Below are 25,517 nucleotides of genomic sequence, written 5' to 3' on the forward strand. Positions count from 1 at the left end.
TTTCTAGTTAATTTGGTCCTGACAAATTAGTGCAAGAATTTACGCAGGGGCAAATCGTTGATTTCATTTTTAATTGATTTTGTTTCCGAGACTGGGAGTGAAAACCCTAAAAAGTTTATTAAGAAATTATTTTTCTTGTTGTGACTTAGGAAGTAGAATCTGACCCAAGATTTGAACTGTTGACGAAAATTATCGTTAATTTTCAATTTGAATATTCACTGGTTGAGGACTAAGCAATAACAACTCTAATATATTTCGACTTCCTCAAGACTATCGTTTATTGTTTTGAGCACTTTGCATAAGCTTTAAGAAATTGAAGATTCAAGTGCGTCGTCCACGACCAAGTGAGTATTTGTGGAGAAGTTCAATTTATTTGTTTGAGCAGCAGTATCATATTCAGAATCATATGACGTATAATCTGGAAATAATAAATTATTACTGTCTACACAATAATTGAAATACAGTGAGTGAAGAGAAGAAATACATCTTATTCATTCATATTTAATATCTTTGAATGCAATATTTACCTGTCATTTTTTAGAGAAATCGGTTTCTCTCTTTATGAGCAAAAATTGTGGGAATTGCAGTAGGTTTCGAAGCCCTCTTGCGATCTACTCTTTTTTTTCCATGCTTCTAGGACAAATTGAAGGTAAAATTTCATGAATTATTGGGTATAAAATAATTTTAATCAATAAAACAACTTACTTCCCAAAAACAAGAGTAATCAGTAGGCCTCCAATTATGTCTATTCATATTAATCATCCACTGTTTTCTCCTCAAATGATCCTTAGGGAAATGCTTAATTAAAAAGCTTTTTTTGGCAGAATTACTGCAATTGATTGCTGTATAACCTGGTATTATCTATAAAAAAATACAAAAATATATTATTTCAATAGGCCTGTCCATTAATTTTTTTAGCATTCGAAAGAAAATAATATACCCCTCATTGAATCCATGCTACTATTAATGCAGTGTTCTAATTTTTGAATTTTTAAATATATGGGTTTGAAGACTCATAGCAATCATTATTTTACCAATTAAGAATAGGCAAACACTAATAAAAACTACGAAGAGTTAATCCTATAATTTGAGAACAACAAAAACGCCTACAAAAGCACATAGGTAAGTACATCTTGGGAAGATTTTGTAAACAATTCCGTTCAGAATTGATGACAGATTGGGTCAATTGGTTCACGTCACGTGACCAAATCCGCTATGTAGGTAATCGCAAAAACTATTCAATGAAAAACTAGACTATATATTATTGCCGCCACTGTCTTGTTAGATAGAGTCACTGTAACTAATTGCATTTCATTTATTGATAACAGAATGCAGAAAAATTTGTTTTAAAATTTTTGCTAAATGCCAACGTTGAAGACAAACGAGCTTTCGTGATTTTCTGTTAGTATGTACACGTTTTTGTTTCTGTTGTGATCGCTGTTATTGTATTTTCCTGAGTTTGTATCAATGAAACTATTCAGCTGTAGCTTATATGGGTAGTACAGAGTTTAAAATAAAGAATTAAGGTGTCCTCGGATACCAAAGATAGGCTATGGCAGAGGTTTAGTCCACACTTCTGCCATGTTTGGTGCGTATTATTATAATATCATTACATATATTTTGATATTACGTATTGTTATTTTATTGAATGGACTCATATTCAGTTAATTTTAATAAAACCTTTTTCTTGCAATAACAGTCAACTAATTACTTTGAAATAATTGTGTAATATTATCTTGTGTACGAAACATGTCTATACACAAGGATAATACATTTCCAATAGTTCTTAAAACAGTTTCCCATCTATATCGGGTGGCCCACCCCAGACGCGACGCTCATTTTGAGGGAGTAAATAAAGATATTTTGAAAATCTTTTCTTGTGGTGTGTGTAGGTTGTACAATTTAAAATTATTGTCATATATACAGGGTCTTCGAAAACAAATATATAGACCAAAGTTACACTTTTTTGAATGTAACACTATGTATTTGACCTCGAAAATGGAATGGCAAGCTCAAACTATGATGATTTTCTTCAGATCACTTCATACCTTAGAAGGACCATTTACGAGATAATAGCGAAAATGGTTTACTAGTGTTGAATCAAAAATCGAAAATGGTTCAGAAACTATCAGGTTTAGATGTAGGAAAATTTTATGAATATAGTTTCTAAATTAATTTTAACGTTCAACGAGATATAGAAATACCGGGTGTGCCATTTGAAATAAGAAAAATATCGACGATTATTTGGAGTTGATGTTTGAGAATTAATTATTATCACTCTGTATATTACCGTGTTGAAATTTTCTTTTATATGTAAGAATATAGCCAACTTCTCTACTCGAAAAAATTGTGTCTGTATCGCTGGCGTAACTAGTTTCTTCATTAATTGCTATTTGAAAAAACTCCATATTTTCTATTTTTCTCCATTATCTTCTAAAAGGTGCTTCTGAGCTATAAAGTTATCTGAAGAAACTCATCATAATTTGAGCTTGCCATTCCATTTTTGAGGTCGAATATAGGGTGTTATATTTTAAAAACTGTAACTTTGGTCTATATCTTTGTTTTCGAACACCCTGTATATATGAAAATAATTTTAAAATGTGCTTTGGGACATTCTACACACACCACAAGAAAAGATTTTCAAAATATCTTCATTTATTTCCTCAAAATGAGCACCGCGTCTGGGGTAGGCCACCTGGTATATTTAACTTAGTTTTGGATCCAATCTGCTACATCAACAGCGGTAAGTGTGGCAACTGACATTTCACTCTCCAGTGAAAAAGTTTCCGATCTGAACTTGTTTTTGTAATCTGTCTTCGTATCAGTTACGAGTTAGATGTCTAAAAAAATGTGTGTGCCTTTGTAATTTCTTCCAAGCATCAACAGATAACCAAATCGGGGATATGGAAATAGTTTCGCGGCTGCGCCACCATGTCATTCGGTTCGTTCTATCCTTGTTCTACCAAAGAAAGACAAATGATACTCCTTCGCTTTAGTTTGTTTTGCGTTGATATCGATCACAGATAAGAATAATCTGTATAATTTCGCTCGATCGAAGAGATCAACAAATAATAATAATAATAAAATAAAAATGAAGTTTGGATTAGAAAAATGTCGACTGCTCAACATAACGAGAGGGAAAATAGAAGATGGTACGTTCAAACTCAAGGAAGGTGCAGAAATTGGAGCATTGAAGGAAGGAGACACATACAAGTATCTAGGCATAAAACAGGCAAGAAAAATCAATCAGACCCAGATGAAGAAAGAATAAACGGAGTTCACCCGAAGATTGAGAAGGATAATGAGAACTGGTCTTAACAGCAAGAATCTGATAAAAGCGATTAACACCTACGCTTGCTCGGCGCTGAGATATTCATTCGGTATCATCTCTTGGACGACCACCGATTTAGCAGCACTACAGAGAAAAATGAGGACGATGCTGACTAAACACAATAAACATCACCCCAAAAGCTCAATAGAACGGACAGAGCTGCCACGACATCTTGGGGGTAGAGGAATTGTTGATTTGTCCAACCGTATGTCCCAGGAAATTGAAGGACTTCGAAAATATTTCCTGAGCAAGGCTGCTTCGTCAGAACTCCATCGAGTAGTTTGTGTTGCTGATAGTTCTACACCGTTAAAGCTACAACAGGATCACTTGGAAACCGTCGAACACTGCAGAAAGTAAAATGCAGAAACTGATTGGCAAACCTTTGCATGTAAGGCACCAGAACGAGGTCAACCATGATTACGTCGACATATCTGCGTCGAACTACTGGTTGACTTTCAGAATATTGTTTCCTGAGACAGAAGGCTTCATGCTCGCCATCCAGGATCAGGTGATTCCAACAAGAAATTACATGAAATATATCGCAAAGGATGCCTCAGTGGCGGACGATAGCTGTCGTTATGGCTGTGCGACACATGAAACTATCGAGCACATCACCGGGGGATGTCAGAAGTTCGCGGGCACGGAGTACAAAAATAGACATGATGCTGTTGCCAAGATTCTTCACCAAGAATTGGCTCTAAAACACCAACTTCTAAGTTCGAAAAAGGTTCCTTATTACAATTACCATCCGGATGCTGTATTGGAAAATGAACATCACAAGCTCTACTGGGATCGCACGGTTCTGAAAGACCGGAAAATAACCCACAATAGACCAGACCTCATATTGCTCAATAAGGATGAGGACAGAGCACTTTTCATCGATGTGGCGATTCCAAATAATAACAATCTTCTAGATAGGCACACTGAAAAAATTTCAAAATACAGAGATCTCGAGGAACAAACCAGAAGACAATGGAAGCTGAAAGATATCAAGACCATCCCTATTGTCATTTCATCTACAGGCCTGATACCGAAGAAACTACTAGAGAACTTGAGGAAACTTCAGTTGGACGAAAATATCTATAGAGTCATGCAGAAGGCGGTACTGCTTGGAACGGCGAGAACTGTACGCAAGTACATGGGGAATGCAGAGGAACACCGTCTGCTCCGACAGGAAGCGCGGGTGGAGCAGGAATCCAACCTACAGCAGGGAGCAGAGGAGCGACCCGGACCCGACCACCACCACGAGCCCGAAAACCTGGAAAGGGCTCCAACAGAGCTTAATCCTTTTGATATCTGAGATATCTGGGATAAGTGAATTTTCCTCTGGAGAGGAGTGTGAAAGCCGCAAGGCTAAAGTCACAGATGCTGAAAATGGTGGAAGGATTCTCGGAAGACATCAAAATGGAGTTTGGATTAGAAAAATGTCGACTGCTCAACATAACGAGAGGGAAAATAGAAGATGGTACGTTCAAACTCAAGGAAGGTGCAGAAATTGAAGCATTGAAGGAAGGAGACACATACAAGTATCTAGGCATAAAACAGGCAAGAAAAATCAATCAGACCCAGATGAAGAAAGAATAAACGGAGGAGTTCACCCGAAGATTGAGAAGAATAATGAGAACTGGTCTTAACAGCAAGAATCTGATAAAAGCGATTAACACCTACGCTTGCTCGGCGCTGAGATATTCATTCGGTATCATCTCTTGGACGACCACCGATTTAGCAGCACTACAGAGAAAAATGAGGACGATGCTGACTAAACACAATAAACATCACCCCAAAAGCTCAATAGAACGGACAGAGCTGCCACGACATCTTGGGGGTAGAGGAATTGTTGATTTGTCCAACCGTATGTCCCAGGAAATTGAAGGACTTCGAAAATATTTCCTGAGCAAGGCTGCTTCGTCAGAACTCCATCGAGTAGTTTGTGTTGCTGATAGTTCTACACCGTTAAAGCTACAACAGGATCACTTGAAAACCGTCGAACACTCTGCAGAAAGTAAAATGCAGAAACTGATTGGCAAACCTTTGCATGGAAGGCACCAGAACGAGGTCAACCATGATTACGTCGACATATCTGCGTCGAACTACTGGTTGACTTTCAGAAGGTTGTTTCCTGAGACAGAGGGCTTCATGCTCGCCATCCAGGATCAGGTGATTCCAACAAGAAATTACATGAAATATATCGCAGAGGATGCCTCAGTGGCGGACGATAGCTGTCGTTATGGCTGTGCGACACATGAAACTATCCAGCACATCACCGGGGGATGTCAGAAGTTCGCGGGCACGGAGTACAAAAATAGACATGATGCTGTTGCAAAGATTCTTCACCAAGAATTGGCTCTAAAACACCAACTTCTAAGTTCGAAAAAGGTTCCTTATTACAATTACCATCCGGATGCTGTATTGGAAAATGAACATCACAAGCTCTACTGGGATCGCACGGTTCTGAAAGACCGGAAAATAACCCACAATAGACCAGACCTCATATTGCTCAATAAGGATGAGGACAGAGCACTTTTCATCGATGTGGCGATTCCAAATAATAACAATCTTCTAGATAGGCACACTGAAAAAATTTCAAAATACAGAGATCTCGAGGAACAAACCAGAAGACAGTGGAAGCTGAAAGATATCAAGACCATCCCTATTGTCATTTCATCTACAGGCCTGATACCGAAGAAACTACTGGAGAACTTGAGGAAACTTCAGTTGGACGAAAATATCTATAGAGTCATGCAGAAGGCGGTACTGCTCGGAACGGCGAGAACTGTACGCAAGTACATGGGGAATGCAGAGGAACACCGTCTGCGCCGACAGGAAGTACGGGTGGAGCAGGAATCCAACCTACAGCAGGGAGGCGAGGAGCTACCCGGACCCGACCACCACCACGAGCCCGAAAACCTGGAAAGGGCTCCAACAGAGCTTAATCCTTTTGATATCTAAGATATCTGGGATAAGTGAATTTTCCTCTGGAGAGGAGTGTGAAAGCCGCAAGGCTAAAGTCATTTTATTAGCAGAAACTATAAATACATCTGTTTAATAATGAATAAATATTTGTGATTTACACTTTAATTTTCGTTGTAAAAACAAATCTGTCTATATTTTAACACTGACTAGGGAGTACTAATCTTCTACTCTATTATCTGTGAGGGAAATTCAAAATGATTTCAATAAAACACAGTTGATTGGCTAAAAATATATAATAAATTTAGTTGACGAAACGGAGTTCACCCTGCACTCGCGAAGAATATTCGTTGAAGAAACTCGAATGGATTTATTTATGTTTTCAATATACAGGGTTACTGGGAAATTCGTCTTGAGTATTGAAGGACGTTATTATTCAGGTCATTTCTGATATATTTGGTTGTATAATATGGTGTCCGAAACTCAACCGTTATGGAGATATTGAGTATTGAATTTTTTTTGAAAAAAATCCTTTTCCTTTATTTTTGGCATTTTTATCGTTTTTTTTCGGATTGGAACTCCTAGGGGCCTTTTATTTTATGTATCCAGTTAGAGGGCATGTCAATTAATGAAAACGATCAACAGCAACTGAACCACCAAACAGCTCAATACGACTGCTCGACAACGGTTAGAATTGAAGAACTTTCACTAAGTGTTATTAACTTTGAAGCTCTATTTTCCAAAAAAAACTCCATGGAACTTATTCGGCATATAATTTTAAAAACTTCTACGTCTCTTCATCTATTCAAAAAGGTATGCTATTAAATAAGCGAAACATTGACCAAATGGTTGTAGCGGCGGCAATGTCGAACAATGAATACTTGCGACGGTATCCTACTCGTCGAGTACCTGATATTGGCGTATTTGACAGATTTTATCGAAGACTGCGAGGTTTGTTTTAGTATGGTTCGTAATGCACACTTCTGTTCAATACCTTCACGTCCCTTACCATTACAAGCCAGTGCAAATAAATGAAGAAGGGGATCTATTGACGCAAATGGACTTCTGCAGATTTATGCTCAATGCTGATTGATTCGAACTTTTTTAATAAAATCATGTAGACAGATGAGTCGGCATCACTAATTATCATGACGCCCATTATTGGTCTCCCAAAGCGCAAGGTGACCAAAAAAAAAAGAATAAAAGGGTCACAAAAGAGATTCAGTTTGAATGTGTGGATGGCCATAGCCATCATATCAAATTACTTGATAGGGCCAAGAGTTACTCTCTTTGATGGAAAACTTGCCGATTACATTCAGACGAGACATGTTCTTTTAACATGATGGCTGCCCAGCGCAATACAGTAGAAGTGTTCGAGTATGGTTGGACGAGAAATGCCAATAACAATAGATTGGAAGAGGTGGACCCATAATATGTCCGGCGAGGAGCCCCGATATAACGCCGATGGAATTTTATGTGTAGGGTCATGTTAAAACCCTAGTATATACGATCAAATGACGCCGATCGCAAATGTCGATATTTTCAGACAAAAGATTATTGATGCGGCTGAGGAAGAAAGCGGACCTGCGAACTTCTGCCGTGAAAACTCTTCTTCTTGTGGTTCCTATCCGTTATGTATGTTGGCAACCAGCATGGCAAGCCTAACTTTGTTTACGGCAATGCGGAAGAGCTCGGCTGATGTTTTTCTGGTCCATTTCCTAAGATTATGCAGCCAAGATATTCTTCTCCTTCCTGAACCTCTTCTTCCATCGATTTTTCCCTGGATGATTGTCTGGAGTAAAGAGTACCTGGAGTCGTTTTTCATGATGTGGCCCAGATACTGCAGTTTCCGGATCTTGATGGTGTTCATAATTTCTTTTCGTTTATTCATTATTCTTAGTACCTCTTCATTAGTGATATGTTCGGTCCATGATATCCTCAACATTCTTCGATAGAGTCGCATTTCGAAGGCTTCTATTCTCTTTGATGTGTGCAATGAACTCTGAGACTAGCCATTCTTGTGGTATTTTACCTGATTTGTAGATGTTGTTGAAAAGTTTGGTAATCTTCTTCAACCCATTTTCGTCTAGAAGCTTCAGGAACTCTTTCTGGATGTTGTCAGGGCCTGCTGCTTTTCCTTCTTTGCTCTGCTCTATAGCTGCCCTCACTTCTGATTCCATTATTTCTGGCCCATTATCTGTGTTACTCCGGGGATTTGGGGTGTTCTCTCTATTATCCTCAAAGAGGTGCTCTATATACCTAGTCCAAGTCTTCTTCTTCTCTTCCATGTCTACAATGATGTTCCCGTTAGCGTCAACTAGCTTCCCGAAGTTTGTATTCCTTCTTTTTCCAGTGACTTCCTTCACCTTCCGGTGGACGTTAAAGTAGTCATATTTCAACTGCAGTGCCTCTATCTCCTCACAGTTCTCCCTCTGTTCCTTTTCTTTAGCCATTCGTACTTCGTTCCTTATGATATTGTTTATCCTTTTGTATTCTATGGTGTTATTCTTAATCTTCTCTCTTCCATTAGGTCTAATATGTAATCTGTCATCCAGGTTTTCTTCTTTACTCTTTGTCCGTCTTCCTTCAGAATAGTTTCTTTAATGTGTTCCACTTTACTTTTCAGGTGATTCAATTGTTCTTCTACTGAGCAATCTTCTGTTGTTTCTGCTACTGCTGCATTCAGCTCTTTCTTTACACATTCTTTAATCTTCCCGTTTTTCAGCTGTCTAAGGTTTTAACTTTTAATGGAACAGTTTTCTTTATCTTCTTCATAACCACTTTGAATTTTCCGATGACTGGCACGTGGTCAGTTTGCATATCTGCTCCCGGGAAGGTTCTCATACTTAAGCAGCTGTTTCTGTACCGCTTGTTGATCAGTACGTAGTCTATTTAATTTCTGACTATTCTACCAGGTTTATCGAGGGACGATCTCCATGTATATAAACGCCGCGGTGGTTGTTGAGGGTGTTGAGGACTACAAGGTCGTGTTCGTCTGTAAATTTCTGTGAAAACTAATTTGATAAAAAAGCCATGTCGAACTATAAGAATATTGCTCTTTTTTTTGTTTCATTTACCTATTTTAGCTACTCTTACCTCAAACTGAAAATGTACTCTCTACAACTTAACTGCTATTTGGTAGATATTTCGCTTATTTAATAGCAAGTGTGATAACTTTTCGAATAGCTAAAGAGACGTCGAAGGTGTTAAAATTATATGCCGAATAAGTTCCATGAAGTTTTTTTTCAAAAAAAGCGCTTTAAAGTTAAAAACACTTTAATTTCTTTAATTCTAACCGTTGTCGAGTCGTCGTATTGAGCTATTAGTGGTAGGTTCAGTTTCTGCTGATCATTTTCATTAATTGACATGCCCTCTAACTGGATACATAAAAAAAACGGCTCCTAGGAGTTCCAATCCGAACAAAAAAACGATAAAAAAGCCAAAAATAAAGGATATTTTCAAAAAAATTTCAAAACTCAATATCTCCATAACGGTTGAGTTTCGGACACCATATTATAGGTACAAACATATCTATCAGAAATGACCTGAATAATAACGTACCACTTTCCCAGTAACCGTGTATTTATGCTCACAATTCCATTACGTAATATCCAGTACAGTGCCTTGGAATAAATATTGCTTGAGTCTCTATAAAACTGTTAGCTGTATCCGTCCCGTTGTTCATCTGAGATTTGGTTTCACCTCAATTTAGAACAACAAAGGGTGATAGTTCAACAACACCGAATTCTTGATTATCCACAAGGAAAACGTCATCACCGGACCCTTTCCTCCACCCCTCAATTATTTTTGAGTTCTAAATTAGGTGGTGTTAGTTACCCTATCAGGACATCTCATTTTTACGACAATTGTTGGTGGGTTCGAACAAGAAGAAGATTGTGATCACCATCGTGAAAACACTTATGAATAATTGGTGAGATTTTGAACTAACCTTCTATTTTTCTTCACTTGGTCCTAAGTATTTGTCTGTCAGTTGGTATCGAAATGAGCCATTTCATAAAATTGTTTTAGTTACTGAATAATGAGAAAACTTCTGCAATCACAAGTTTCTATTTTCATTTCCACGTAAAAATCGAACAAGGCAATATCCCAAATGAAACCATATGGTTGAGTTAGTGATCACGAGATACGTTTTTTCTTATTTCTTTGCGATAACTCAGATAACAAATGATCTAGGGTCGTATTATGGTGCGTACAGACATGCTCCGAATATCGTACCGAACCGCGTCGCGTACCCAAGTGTTGACCACAGATTACTCTGTGTTCCGTCCGTTGTCGATAAAGGGCTATCGTATGGAAGGAAACACTAACGAACGTTGTTGCATTGCGATTTCATGGCTGGACTGGCTTGCGAATCTTTGGGCGTTCCAATCGCTCTAGTCTATAGGCCACTCCAACCTTCTAACATCAAAAAAATGGTGAGTAAAATAAATTGGCTCTACATGGTGTTGGGCTTACCATTTCGTTCTGCAGCGTTTGTACGGGTAGTTTAGAGATGGAATTAATATTTTTTCAAAATGTAAATACATAATATTATGTGATTTAGTTGTATTGAATATTTTTGAAAAAATGCACTCTTTTATTAGAAGGATGTTTTCACAATACATATGAAACAGGAACTCAGGAACAGTATAGAAATATAACCGGTACAAAATATAACTGGTAATAAAATGAACAGCATAAATATAATGAGTGAGAAAATATAACCAGTATTGTCAGATCTCTTAATAATAGGATCTAAACATTTTTGTTGTGTCCTTGTCAAGCCATTTATGTGAAGCCGGAGTTGTCTCTGTGCCATAGACATAGAGACATGGACTAAGCAATGCCAGCATGAAATTGACTATTTTATAGAAAGAGACAAATGATCGTCAGGCCAAATTTTTTTTTTTTTTTTTTTTTTTTGGTGTAGCAGGGGGAAAATCTGCAAACAGACGAACACACCCTCTGCTGAGGGGGAACAGTGTGGGGATTCTCACTCTCTGAGCTCGAGACCCACTAAAAACCCTTAACTGCTTCTTTATAGGTTCCGGGCATTTTGCCTATTAACCAGTTGACTCTTATGGTTTCTGGACTCTCACACGATCATAGTCGTGTTGATAGTTGTTTGCTGCCTATAGCTTTTATAGGTTAAGCTCTTCTTTGGTTACATTTAAATCCTTAACTGATCTCTCGGTCTTCGGTGGTAGGTTCTTGACCTTCTAGCTTCTTCTGTTGGATCGTAGTCGACTAATCTTCGTAGTTCCTCATTTGGATGTTGTTTGGCTTTGTCGAATATCCTTTCCGCCTTTCTCTTCATAAATTCTGTAACTGGTTCCCATTCCAAGTCCTTGTAGATTTGTTTGTTCCTAACAAACCAGGGTACGTCCATCGCCATTCTAAGGAGTTTATTTTCAGTGGCCTGTATTCTCTTGATGTGGGTCTTGGCTGCGAAGCCCCATGCCGCCGATCCATATGTGAGTTGTGGTCGCGCAATAGTTTTAATCATCGTCAACTTGATGTTCTTATTCATATGACTTCTTCTGCCTATGAGTGGATAAAGTTTACTCATTGCGGCTTTTGTTTTATCAACAGCACATTTGATGTGGTTTTTCCATGTAAGTCCTCTGTCAAGCGTCACTCCTAGGTATGTTGCTTCATTTTTCCATTCAACCTCTTGTCCATCAACTTCAAGGTTTTCTTCCATCCTCAATCTTCTCTTTTGCAGTAATATTGCTTGAGTCTTTCTTCCATTGATTTGGATTTTCCATTTGATGCACCATTTGAGTAATTCATCTATGGCTTCCTGCAGTCTCCGGTGTATGATCTCTGGGCGTCGATGTCTGAACGCTATTCCTGTGTCATCTGCGTACAAGGTGAGCATATTCCTAGCATTCTTCGGGATATCATAAACGTATATTACGTAAAGCAGAGGTCCAAGTACCGATCCTTGAGGCACTCCCGCTTCCAATTGTCTGGTTTGAGAGGTTGCTCCATCTATCTTCACATAAAAGTTTCTATTCCTCAGATAGTTCCTTATAATCTTGCATAGCTTGGTCGAATATCCTGCTTTTTTCATCTTGTAGATTAGGCCTTCGTGCCATACTCTATCAAAAGCTCTCTCGATATCCATCAGAACTAATCCTGTGGCCTGTTTTGTCTGCATTCCTTCGGTGACGTATTCTATGAGCCGTAGTAATTGGAGTTCAGTCGAGTGTTCTCGTCGAAATCCAAATTGTTCGGGTGGGATTATCTTCAACATTTCTGTTTCCTCATTCAGCCTTTTGGCGATAACCCTCTCGACGACTTTTCCTAGTGCTGATAGTAGGCTGATTGGTCTATAATTTTGAGGAAATTTCCGTTCCTTTCCAGGCTTGTTGAAAACTATCATTTCTGCAGTTTTCCATCTCTTTGGGTAGTATTCGGTCCTCATCACTCCGTTTGTTATATTCGTCAAGGCTGCTATTCCTTTTCTAGGCAATTTCTTCAACATATAATTCGTTATCCTATCTTCTCCCGGTGCTTTCCGGTTTTTCAGTTTCATTATGATCTCTTTGATTTCTGTTGGTGAAGCCGGTTTTGGAATGATTTCGGTTTCCGGTGGTTCCATCATCAGTTCTTCGTTTGCCTCCACTTCTTCTTCTAGATCTTCATTGTCATCATCATTTCTGTAATTTATTCTGGCTTCTCTCTCAATTGTGTCGGCAAGTGCTTCGGCTTTTTCAAGTCTCGTATATACCATTCCGTTTGCTCCATGCAGTGGAGGTATAACTGTCTGTTCTCGTCGTAAGCGTTTTTGCATTTTCCAAGCCGAGTGATCTATTGTATTCAGTTCCCTTAATCTCTGGTGCCATCTGTTATTACGCAGTTCTGTTAAAGCATTTTTCAATATCTGACTATGCTTATTCAGTTTCTTCTTGTCTTCTTCTCTTTTTGTTGTTCTGCAGATTTTCCTGAGTCTTCTGTTCTTTTTTATAAGTTCCTTTATATCCCTTGGCGTATCTCCATGTGAATGTTTCGGAATTGGTTTCCTTATTCTCTTGGTGCTTTCTTCATAGGCTTCTTTTATATGATTTTCCAATTTTTCAACTGCTTCATCTAATTCATCCTGGGTGTTTATTTGGGGAATTTCCCTGATTTTCTCCTGAAGTAAATTCTTATATTTCTCCCAGTCTGTGCGTTCCTTGGTTTGTGTCTCTTCTTCGTTTCTTGGGCCATGTCCCACTATGAATTCTATGGGATTGTGGTCTGAAGTTCCGTCTTCTATTGTATCAATGCTGATTTCTTCAGTGATGTCTTTCATTACGACAATGTCCAGTACATCGGGTAGTCCATTTACTCTTGGTATGTAGGTCGGTATATCAGGTCCTATCACAACTGCATTAAGTTTTTCAGCATAAATCTTCAGTCTTCTCCCGTTTGTATTTTCCACCCTACTGTTCCATTCCTGCGATTTGCAGTTAAGATCACCAATTATGATTTTCGGGTGTCTTCCTTCTAGTAGCATTTTCAGATCCTCTTCCAGCATGTCCTTATCCGGTGATTTATAAGTCGAAATAATCTTCACTTGTCCTCGATTAGTATTCACAATAATCGATATTGCTTCTACTTCTTGACCATTGAATATTTGGTCGAAATGGTGATCCATATTCCTTCTAGCCAGTATAGCAACGCCACCTGTGCTGTTAGGTCTATCATTTCTGTAGATATCGTAATTGGGAAATGCTATCCGAACGTTGGGGTTAAGTCTCGTTTCTTGAAGAGCTATGACATCCGGTCTCTTCTCTTCAATCAGTTCTTCGAATTCTGATCTGCGGGCTCTCAATCCTTCGACGTTCCAAGAGACGATCATGAGATTGTTCTTTATCGTCGTGTCAGCCATTAAATATTCTTAATAATTTGCTGCATCTTCTTCTCAATCTCTTTCTCCAGATTCTGCATCATCGTGCTGAGGAGGTTTTTCGTGAACTTATCCAGTTCCTCAGTGATTCCAGAAATTCCTTTTCTGGTTTCGGCTTTTTTGACGGTTTTTGCCTTTTCCGTCTTTTTCTCTGGTTTCTTCGTCTCTTTGACTGCTTCGGTTGCAGTTTCCTGGGGTTTCTTCACTTCCGAAGAGTTTGGGGATGGCCTCGGTGTATTTTGTGTTGGCCTCGAGCTGGTCTGGTTCGATCTTGGCGATCTCTTGGTCTTTTTAGTGACCAATTTCCATTCGCTACATCCCTTGTAGCTGGCTGGATGTCCTTGCTCTCCACAGAGAACACAAGAGGCATTTCGCTCCTCGTTCTCCCTGGTGAGCCTACACTCCTTGGAGCTGTGATTACCGGAGCATTTCACGCACCTCCATGGAAAAGTGCACTTACTTTGGGCATGTCCATATCGCTGACAGCGGTAACATTGTCCAGGCCCGGTCGTCCTTCTCTTAGGTTCAACAACACAGTTCATGTTGTAGAGCCTTCTCACCTCGAAGATACCTTTATTCTGGGTTTTAACCAGCAATAAGGGCATCGGCCTCTTAGTTATATTTGAGGTCATTCTTATGACCTCAGCATCGACGATCCCTTGATCCTTGAGGTCGTCAAGGATCGTCGGGATATCTGCATCCAGCGGTAGATATCTCACTACCGCATAGATTTTCTTTTCTTCCTCCCGTTGAAGAGTGTAAAACTCCCTATTTATTTTATGAAGGAAGTCCGTCATTCTTCTGTGGTCTTCCGCGGTTTGTGGAACGACCCTAATTCCGTCCTTCACAGTAGTCGCTCTGCTGTAATTTATTCCGTTTCGCATTAACGCGTTGGAAATTGACGTCCATTCGGACGTACCCCTCAGGGTAACTGGGGGGATTTTTTCTTTTCTCTCCACTGGAGTGGTTTTCTCTTGGGCTGGGGTTTCCAAGACTCTTTTCTTGTTTGCCTCTTCATTTGACGAGGAGCTATCCTTTCTCACTCTTTTGGCGGGTGGGGAAATTTTGGTTTGAGGGGTTTTGACCACCTCCATCTTCTGTTTTTGAACCGGTAAGTTCACTTCTTGGACATTTTTCAAAATAATGTTCTTCTTGAGTGCTTTGGAGTAAGGACTTTCCTTATTTCCCTCCTGCAACTCGAGCCTCTCCCTGAGATTTTTAATCTCAGCAACTAAGCTAGATACGCATCTATCTAACTCATTCACCCTCGCTTTCAAACTTGCGTTCTCCTCTCTCAAAATATCGTGTTCGGACACGACATTAGCGATTTCTGGCGCGTCTTCTTCCATTACGGACTCGCAGTCCGAATGGTCAGACATTTTAGAATCTAATTAATAATTACTTCGCTACTCAAAGAAATTGGAAATAAAATTTTTCAAGACAAAAGAAAAATGTATCTCATGCATAAAAACAAAACGGCTCATCAAAAATTCTCTACGCTATGAGAAAAATCAGAAAGAAAGATACGAAAAATAAGCTCACCTGATGTTTTCTGCAGTACCAACGAGAAAATTCTCTGGACACTTAGGATGAACACCAACTTTGAAAATTTTAACGAATTAAAATTCCGATAACAAATATAGAACCTACACAACTTCACAGACGGAATCAAATATTCCGTAGCTTGGTTAGTGGGCACTTTCACCTCCGCTTTCACTTTTACGGCACTGTGACTTTCTCGTCCGCTTTCTCTTTTATAGCACTAGGAGCACTGTAGCACGTCTTCTCCTGTCAAGCGAACAGATAACTGAGCGTCAGGCCAAAACCTGTCTCTTTTGTTTTCACATAGAGGTGAGCGCGGACCAATCAAAATTCTAGAAAAAGACAACTGAATGCCCGATGTTCAGTTTCTCTCTGTCACTTTTTTTGACCGTATTTCATTCATAGATAGAAGGGGAAGGCAAGTCCACATCTGTATGTGTATGCTCTATGTGAAGCTTCTTATGTTTAACTACAGCAATTTCTTCAGGAATACGAAAAAAACACAATAAGAGAATAGCTTTTGTTGCTAAAACACTTTGTGATGCACAACTTATTGAATTCTTTCATTACCATTACTACCGCAAATTTAACACGTCCATCAAGTAGATTCTACTTAATTACTGATGGAACAACAAAATGTACAGTGCGATGTTTGGAACGGTAAAATCGTCGAGATGTACCCGACGCGGTTGGTATTAGGAGCATGTCTGTACCCACCTTTAGGATCTATTTCAGTAATCATTTTCGATATTTTTTTCAACTTTGTCATTTTGAAAGTTTTGTATAAGTGATTTCTGGTGAAACTATTTATTTTGACGAATTCTACCTTTAAATACACCCTGTATTTTTCGGATAGACGTAGGTGTAAGCATAAACTTAAATCTAGCAGGCTAACCTTAGGTTTATGTTCGAGTACCGGCTGATGTTCTATAAAATGTTCAGCCGTTTAATGTCCACATTACCGGTTCGCCACTTTTGATGAATCACCCGTAACGAAGGATTCAAAGGGCAAACAATTACAGTAAAGCTTATCATCCAAATAGTCCGAATATCTAGAAACAAAAGTGGTGACGGCTACTCATGAAAGTACTTCTCTGCCTTTAGGCTTTTATTATTTATTTTGTTTTTTCCGTCTGTATGTTTGGCCGTACTAATTGGTCCAGATTGGTCGAACCGATTTTCAAGAGAGTTTGATAATTAGAAAGAGGACTTCCCAGGAAAGGTCTCCAACTAGGTTCTACTTCTTAACTACCTAGCATTTTGCCGCCATCTCAGAAGAGGTATGTAAGATAGAGAAAATTTGTCCTGCGACACGAGTGGGCATAGCAACTATTTCTATAACACTGTTGCCTCAAAAGCCTCAATAGCTGCGGAATTCAATAAGGTAGTCCGTTTATGTTCTTCTCTACAAGTAAATAAGCGAGTAAATAAATAACAATCTAGAGGGAAAAAATATGAATGAAAAGGGTTCGAGGTTCTGTAAATGAGCAGAGCACAATTATGTAATTAGAAAAATTTTATTTCGAATTTTTTACATTGTTATACAATATTTCTAGACAATTTTCACGTTTCCTTTATGTGAACTGAAAACCAGATTATTCAAAGAGATATTTTTAATTTGTATTATAATTTTTTTTGTACCTACTTATATGTTTACTTCAGGTCTCACTCTAAATTCATTCTACATCTTATTTTTCATCAGGCGCTTGTACCTAATCATGCATATGCTGATTTGTTCAAGTGAACAATGTGAAACCCAAACAAGAAATAACCAACAGTTTAATTCCATTTCATTCTGAACTAATAGTGGTACGCTAGTAGGAACATTTTGTAAAGAATAGTAGTAGATAATAAAAAAATTACATGTAAGGCACAGTATGAAAAAAAATTCTGTCTCACGGGTCTTGGAGCCACAGAATTAGGTTTTAGTGGAAACTCTCCAGTATCATAAAACTCCGCCAATAATTTCTCCTTTTCCACCCATTTTGATAATAACCATTCCTTCATTACCTCATCATCTAGAGGTATTTCATCGATGGGAAAAAGTCGGTAGTAAATAACTATTTTGCATGGTGGAGCATCACCAAAAATTATGCTCAGAAGACTAAGAGGTTTTCCTTTGGGGTAGCCAATGGTGACGTCAAGTATATATTTCAATTCATGAGTAACTTCGTGGTTCCCTAAAAATGTTTAATCCGTTTATAAAAAAGGTTCATTTCAACTTGATTGTTCTACACTATTTTATTTTGCCAAGATTACGATTGTTTTATGAATCTAAGGCCTTCTTACTTAAAATCCACGGCCGCATATCTGAAAAAACAAATATTATATCCATGTACAGGGTGAGTGTTTGACTCGTACAAAGATTTTAACAGTAGATTCTTGAGGTCAAAAGAAACACTTTTTTCACCTTTTTTTCCGAATCGGCTCGATTTAAAAGATACAGGGAATTGAAAAACCATAAAAAAATTTATTTTTAGTTCTATCTCACAAACGATTTCATTTAAAGAAATACATTTCAGAGTATAGTTTTCAATTTATTTGATTAATCTTTTTCGAACACAAGATATCACCCACGTCTTCCATTTTTCTCATTATGAATTATGACCATAACATACCATAACATAATATAAAAATACCACAAATTCGAAGAAACCAACTCTTGAAACTAAGTTAGACGCTATCTAATGAATATTTTCTCGTATAATGCACCATTTTCGAAAATTAAAAAGTGTAATAATGTATTGGGCAAACATTGTTACATTTCATGGTGGGGTTGCACGGGTCCGTGAAGTTAGCGAAAAGTTGAAAGCACTAATTCTGAAACTATGTTAAATATTTAGTACTTAATTACTGCCTATTAGTGCCGTATAAATCTTTGACAGCTGACTGTTGGTGCTGACTTCACGCTCAGCACCAACATTTTCAAATTACCATGAAATTATTATACTAACATTTAGTGCTTAATTAGTGCCTATTAGTGCTTTTGGAACCAATGGAAAAAAATGAACGGCTTTCATAATATCACAGATTATTTCCTTTGGTGCTGACTTCACGCCCAGCACCAACATATTGGAATTTCGTGAAAATTTTTGTTGCAATAATTAGTGCTTAATTAGTGCATATTAGTGCTTTTAAAACGGATGCGATATCATTTTCAGTTTTACAGTAATTGCCTGATGCTTTTCGAACAAGTGTGAAGTTAGCGAAAAGTTGGAAGCACTAATTCTGAAATTATGTAAAATATTTAGTGCCTAATTAGTGCAAATTAGTGCCGTATAAATCTTTGACAGCACCATTGTAGTTTTTGAGTTACATGAAAATATCTGTTTTGATACCGCGTAGCCATCTATGGAGAGGTATGCGAGTCATTCTCTGCAATAGATTCGTCGTCAGTGCGTCATTTTATTATCACCTAAAGCGGCTTACAAATATACGACTTGGGGCGCCAATCTTGATATCGAAGAATAATTGAACTATTGATTTAAGGGGGCACAAAACTATTTTCTGAATTATTCAGATAATGTTTATATGAAGTGAAGGTATTTTTTCTCAGATATTGCCTAAACTCTTTTTCCTTTTGTAATAATAATAATACTATTTGGGTCATCGAGATGAAAGAAGAATATAGAGTGTATTATATGCTTAAAAAGAATATCAGAAGAACTGTATTATTTTTCAATATGGAAGTACGAAAATTCTAACAGAAAAATGTATAGTGCTATGAAAATAGACATATTATCCCCTATAATGGGGATAATAGTAAAATATATTGTTATGTATATTTAACCAGACATATGAAAATAAAAATGTCTTAATACGTAGGTACATAACGAAACATATGAGCAATATTTTGACAAAAAAATTCTCAAACATAAACGATGCAACAACAAACTCGAACAAACGCAAAATTTTCAATATGTAATACAACAAAAAATTGATGACGAGAAGGCAGAATCATATATCCATTTGAAAAGCAGTTCACAAAAATTTCAGCTTCATTCAAATAATGAATGTGTGTAATTTCATGCTACATATCAATCTTATAATAGGTATACCTATATATATTCTTCCCATTGACCATTGACCTAATATTAATTTTCTCTAAAATTTGCTGTCTCGTAAAATATGAGTTTCATTATGAATGATTAAGATAGTTTCGATTCCATAAGCATAAATAGCTATCTTTATATCACAGTCGATAAATGAAGAGTATATTTTTGGAGTTTTGATTAATGTGATAATCGTGAGCTGAGTTTCCTCTTCAATTTCTCGTTTGCTTGATATGATCAAGTGTCCTTGAATATTGAAGGTTAAGGATCACGCAAATGAGTTTGTTTTTTCTACTTTTCCGTACCTATCTCGAACACTTCTCTGCAGTTGATATTGATATTGAAGTAATATATCATTACCAACGGAAGAACAAGAAAATGAAGAAAATATTGAATTCCCGGAAAGACTATCTATTTCACCTCTCACCATCTCTTATATTCGGAAGTGAGTAATGTTGCGTACTGATCTTTAAATGAGAATATCAAACAGAAACTCCTGTTAATGCTTAGGTATGGTTTTTTCGCATGGTCGCATGGGCAGATAAAACTTTTCACAAAGCTTATTATTTTAACGTTTGTAGATCGACATTGTTCGATATAAGATTACAGTACTCAAGAAAATCCAGATTGACCTGGTGGTCATAATATAATACGATCTTAGACAGACTAGATAAATTCGATACGAATATTTTGTTAAGTCTGTGAAAGACTTTAGATTCAATAGATTGGCATTTGCGTCAGATATCGGCTCTACAACGAAAAAGGGCAACTACAAAGAAAAAAGGACGAGTAAGAGCTTTTTCGTTGTTTTTAGCTATTTCTAGATTTTTCGTATATCTTCTCCACTCAACATCTTTACCTGAGGTCACCTCAGACCTCCCTTAGGCGTCCCCCCCCAAAAAAATGTTTATTTTCGTCTATGTATGGATCTGGAAAACCTTAATTCTAAGGAATTAAATAATGTGCTTCACTACCCTGACCTTTCTCAGAGAATATGTTCCCTTTTTTATTCAAGAAATTGAAATTCATGAAAAAATTATTCTTTTACCGATTTCCAAATCTACCGATTTTGCGCAGTCGTTTCTACCGAGCTCGGAAGTTTGACAACGCTGTTCTCAACATTACGATTGGGAGATCCGACGCAAATGCCAATCTATTGAATCTAAAGTGCTCCACAGACTTAACAAAATATTCGTATCGAATTTGTCTAGTCTGTCGAAGATCGTATTATATTATGACCACCAGGTCAATCTGGATTTTCTTGAGTTCTGTAATCTTATATAGAACAATGATCGATCTACAAACGTTAAAATAATATGCTTTGTGAAAAGTTTTATCTGTCCATGCGAAAAAACCATACCTAAGCATTAACAGCAGTTTCAGTTTGATATTCTCATTTTAAGATCAGTACGCAATATTTTACTCACTACACCGAATATGAGAGATGGTGAGAGGTGAAATAGATAGTCTTTCCGGGAATTCAATATTTTCTTCATTTTCTTGTTCTTCCGTTGGTAATGATATATTATTTCAATATCAATATCAACTGCAGAGAAGTGTTCGAGATAGGTACGGAAAAGTAGAAAAAACAAACTGATTTGCGTGATCTTTAACCTTCAATATTCAAGGACACTTGATCATATCAAGCAAACGAGAAAATGAAGAGGAAACTCAGCTCACGATTATCACATTAATCGAAACTCCGAAAATATACATACTCTTCATTTATCGACTGTGATATAAAGATAGCTTTTTATCTTTATGGAATCGAAATTATTTTAATCATTCATAATGAAACTCATATTTTACGAGACAGCTAATTTTAGAGAAAATATTAGGGTCAATGGTCAATGGGAAGAATATATACAGGGTTGGGATAAAGTTTGGCACCAAATTAATATATTTAAAACGGAACGGACGGTAATTTTGAAGATTTTCATAAAAAATACGTCATGAAAAGCAGAAAGAGTTATCTAATACAAAGTATTTCTTTTTATTTCTCACTATTGATACAAATAACAACGATTTATTCATTTGAATGGATTTTTTCTCAAATCTACAAAAAGGCTGAATTTCTTCTTTTTACAGATAATTTTTACATGGAATGATATGGACAGATCCGAAACATGGTGCACTTTCAGAATCTGCAGAAATATACAGGGTGTCCCATTTAAATACAAAAAATTTTTGTCATTTCCGGTTAATCCGGAAGTATCTCATTAATGAAAATATGCTCATCAGATGCATTGTGGTCCATTACACTCAGCTGCCAAATTTCAAAAATATCGCCCGTTTTGTTTTAAAGATATTAATTTGGTGTCAAACTTTATCCCAACCCTGTATAGGTATACCTATTAAAAGATTGATATGTAGCATGAAATTACACACATTCATTATTTGAATGAAGCTGACATTTTTGTAAACTGATTTTCAAATGGATATATGATTCTGCCTTCTCGTCATCATTTTTTTGCTGTATTACATATTAAAAATTTTGCGTTTTTTCGAGTTTGTTGTTGCATCGTTTATGTTTGAGAATTTTTTTATCAAAATATTGCTATTATGTTTCGTTATGTACCTACGTATTAAGACATTTTTATTTTCATATGTCTGGTTAGATATACATAAAAATATATTTTACTATTATCCCCATTATAGGGGATAATATGTCTATTTTCATAGCACTATACATTTTTCTGTTAGAATTTTCGTACTTCTATATTGAAAAATAATACAGTTCTTCTGATATTCTTTTTAAGCATATAATACACTCTATATTCTTTTTTCATCTCGATGACCAAAAAAGTATTATTATTATTACAAAAGGAAAAAGAGTTTAGGCAATATCTGAGAAAAAGAACCTTTACTTTATATAAACATTATCTGAATAATTCAGAAAATAGTTTTGTGCCCCCTTAAATCAATAGTACAATTATTCTTCGATATCAAGATTGGCGCCCCAAGTCGTATATGTGTGAGCCGCTTCAGGTGATAATAAAATGACGCAGTGACGACGAATCTATTGCAGAGAATGACTGCAAACCTCTCCATAGATGGCTACGCGGTATCAAAACAGATATTTTCGTGTAACTCAAAAACTACAATGGTGCTGTCAAAGATTTATACGCCACTAATTTGCACTAATTAGGCACTAAATATTTGACACAATTTCAGAATTAGTGCTTCCAACTTTTCGCTAACTTCACACTTGTTCGAAAAGCATCAGGCAATTACTGTAAAACCAAAAATGATCGCATCCGTTTTAAAAGCACTAATATGCACTAATTAAGCACTAATTATCGCAACAAAAATTTTCACAAAATTCCAATATGTTAGTGCTGGGCGTGAAGTCAGCACCAAAGGAAATAATCTGTGATATTATGAAAACCGTTCATTTTTTTCCATTGGTTCCAAAAGCACTAATAGGCACTAATTAAGCACTAAATATTAGTATAATAATTTCATGGTTATTTGAAAATGTTGGTGCTGAGCGTGAAGTCATCACCATGAACTTGAATTATCAATTTCTCAAAAACTACAATGGTGCTGTCAAAGATTCATACGGCACTAATAGGCACTAATTAAGTACTAAATATTTAACATAGTTTCAGAATTAGTGCTTTCAACTTTTCGCTAACTTCACGGACCCGGGTTGCACATGCTTATTGAAGTAATGAACATGTGTAGGTAACCATTTTTTCAATTAAGGGTTCATTGTATGTATGTCATTGGTGGAATAAACGTTTAAAACGAAAAGTATTTACTAAACTAATCAAAGACATTACAATTTGGCGACGAGGATACAAGTCGAAATTTATAGTGGTCGAGACCAGAATGGCTTCATTTCTTGGAGAAATTCGAGAATTTCGGTTGGAAGATACTGATTGGAATATACTCAAACCGCGTTTGGAACAACATTTCATAGCAAACAAAATTGAGGACAGGTTGAATACAGGTTGATATTCAGTCTTTGCATCTTGAAATCCCCGGAAGAAAAGAAGTACGACGACCTGGTGAGCATCCTCAACAAGCATTTCCATTCGACTATTAAACCTTTTGCGGCTAGATTCAAATTCTATAACGCCGAGAAAAATAGGGAGGAGTCTATTCAACAATGGGCAGCAAGAGTAAGATCGTTAGCTACACATTGTTCCTTTGAAAATGAACTGAATGTTGTTCTACGTGATAAATTCATTATGGGCCTGGACGACACCAGAATTATGGAGAAAATTTTTGAAGGAATCCCGGGTGTGGAATTCGACAGAATTATTCAAATTGCAAACAGTCATATAGGAAAAACATGAACAAAAAGCGAATCGGTCAAGGAAGAAGTTTTTTTTCACCAGATGAAAATCCCGCAAAGTCAACACGGGTCCGGTAAAGGTAAGCGCACATACATCGGCATCGCACGGACGGCATGGAAGGAACGGCACGGAAGCGGTGGAATTTTTATGAAGGTATCGCACATATAACATCGGAATAGCCGGAAGAATAGGTTATTTGCGAATATGTCTTCAAGCGGTGAGAAAATTGCGATTGCTCTGGAAGAAGAAAATTTTCGAAAAACGAAGGAGGTGTTGACGAATGTGGATTAATGATATACATGAATGTAGAAAAAGGAAGGTTTTGGAGAATATGTACTCTTATTTAGTCCTATTTTAGTTCTTTAATTGGAATCCATAAGAGGAGCTACTGAAGAAAAGTGATAAATTATAATTCCATACCCACAGTTTTCGTGAAAATTCATATTTCTGCCTTGCTTATTGGAATGACAACCGTTACAACAAATGAGCTGTTGTAGGTAGAGACTTTCAAAATGACGAAGATTCCGCGGCAATCTTCGATTGGTATCGCACATATTTCGGGATCGGCTGGCACGGCACGCATCGGTCGAAATTTTAGGGAGATCGGCCACCGAATGCGAAGTTGAGCGAAGCTGAGAGTTTTCAATGCTAAATGATGAGCTACGTCACTCGATTCTTAGCTTGTCGATTATATTAGCATTGAAAACTCTCAGCTTCGCTCAACTTCGCATTCGGTGGCCGATCTCCCTAATTCTCGTTCCTCAATTCCCGTCGGATGCGATGCGATGCGATGCCTACCGTCCGCACATATGTGCGTTGCTCCATTCGGTTCCGTTGAAAGTATTTTATTCCGATCCGTACCGTCCATCCGATGCCGTTGTATGTGCACTTACCTTAAGCCGATAAGAAACCAGTCGCAGGGAGAGGGAAGAGCGCTGAAGACGCGGTCATCCTCATCCACCGGAGGGGGTCTCCCACCAGCATATGTCAAAATTGTGAAAAGACGGGTCACAGACAAGATAAGTATCATTTTAAAAATTATGCATCAAAGATTATAGAGGAGAAAGATAGAAAACGCCCTAATATCGCTAGTACTAAAAACCGACTGCATTTTGGCCAGTGAAAACACATTTGACAATGAGATGGCGCTGAAAACGTATTATCAATACAGAAAAACTGTTTGATAACAGTTTTATGTTTTATAATTGAGGGGCGCGAAATTCGAATTCTATTCTTTGTATTGAATTTCGATATTGACCTTGTTGAGTCCAGAAAACAAACATCCTGAACGACAAAACAAAAGGATGGTTTTGTTTTGTGACCAGGATGTTAGTTTTCATCTGAACATTGTTTGAAATCGATTGGTATCAATGAAATACGCTGTTGGATGTGATAAATTTTATTTGCAATCTATAAAAAATTTACAAAAATTTGAAATTATGGACAACGAATAGAGCTTTGACTAGGATACAAGAGTACAT

The 25,517-nt window shown here is 37.2% G+C and overlaps 1 protein-coding gene across 3 annotated transcripts in view; it reads right to left on the reverse strand.

Moving 5' to 3' along the window:
- Window positions 1-203: 203 nt before the first annotated feature.
- Window positions 204-25,517, reverse strand: part of LOC123310189 (acyl-CoA:lysophosphatidylglycerol acyltransferase 1-like) — a 61,186-nt gene continuing 35,872 nt past the window's right edge. Inside the window, exons 5-8 of one of the 3 annotated variants that reach the window (XM_044893610.1) lie at window positions 17,580-17,860; window positions 706-861; window positions 528-633; window positions 204-418 (exon numbers count right to left, since the gene is read on the reverse strand). In XM_044893610.1, coding sequence (XP_044749545.1) covers window positions 538-633; window positions 706-861; window positions 17,580-17,860 — 533 coding nt within the window. In that variant the 3' untranslated portion in view covers window positions 204-418; window positions 528-537. The remainder of the gene's footprint in view (window positions 419-527; window positions 634-705; window positions 862-17,579; window positions 17,861-25,517) is intronic. The other 2 variants (XM_044893609.1, XM_044893608.1) reach the window with 2 other exon arrangements.

Source organism: Coccinella septempunctata, chromosome 3 (assembly GCF_907165205.1).
Source record: "Coccinella septempunctata chromosome 3, icCocSept1.1, whole genome shotgun sequence".
Lineage (NCBI taxonomy): Eukaryota > Metazoa > Arthropoda > Insecta > Coleoptera > Coccinellidae > Coccinella > Coccinella septempunctata.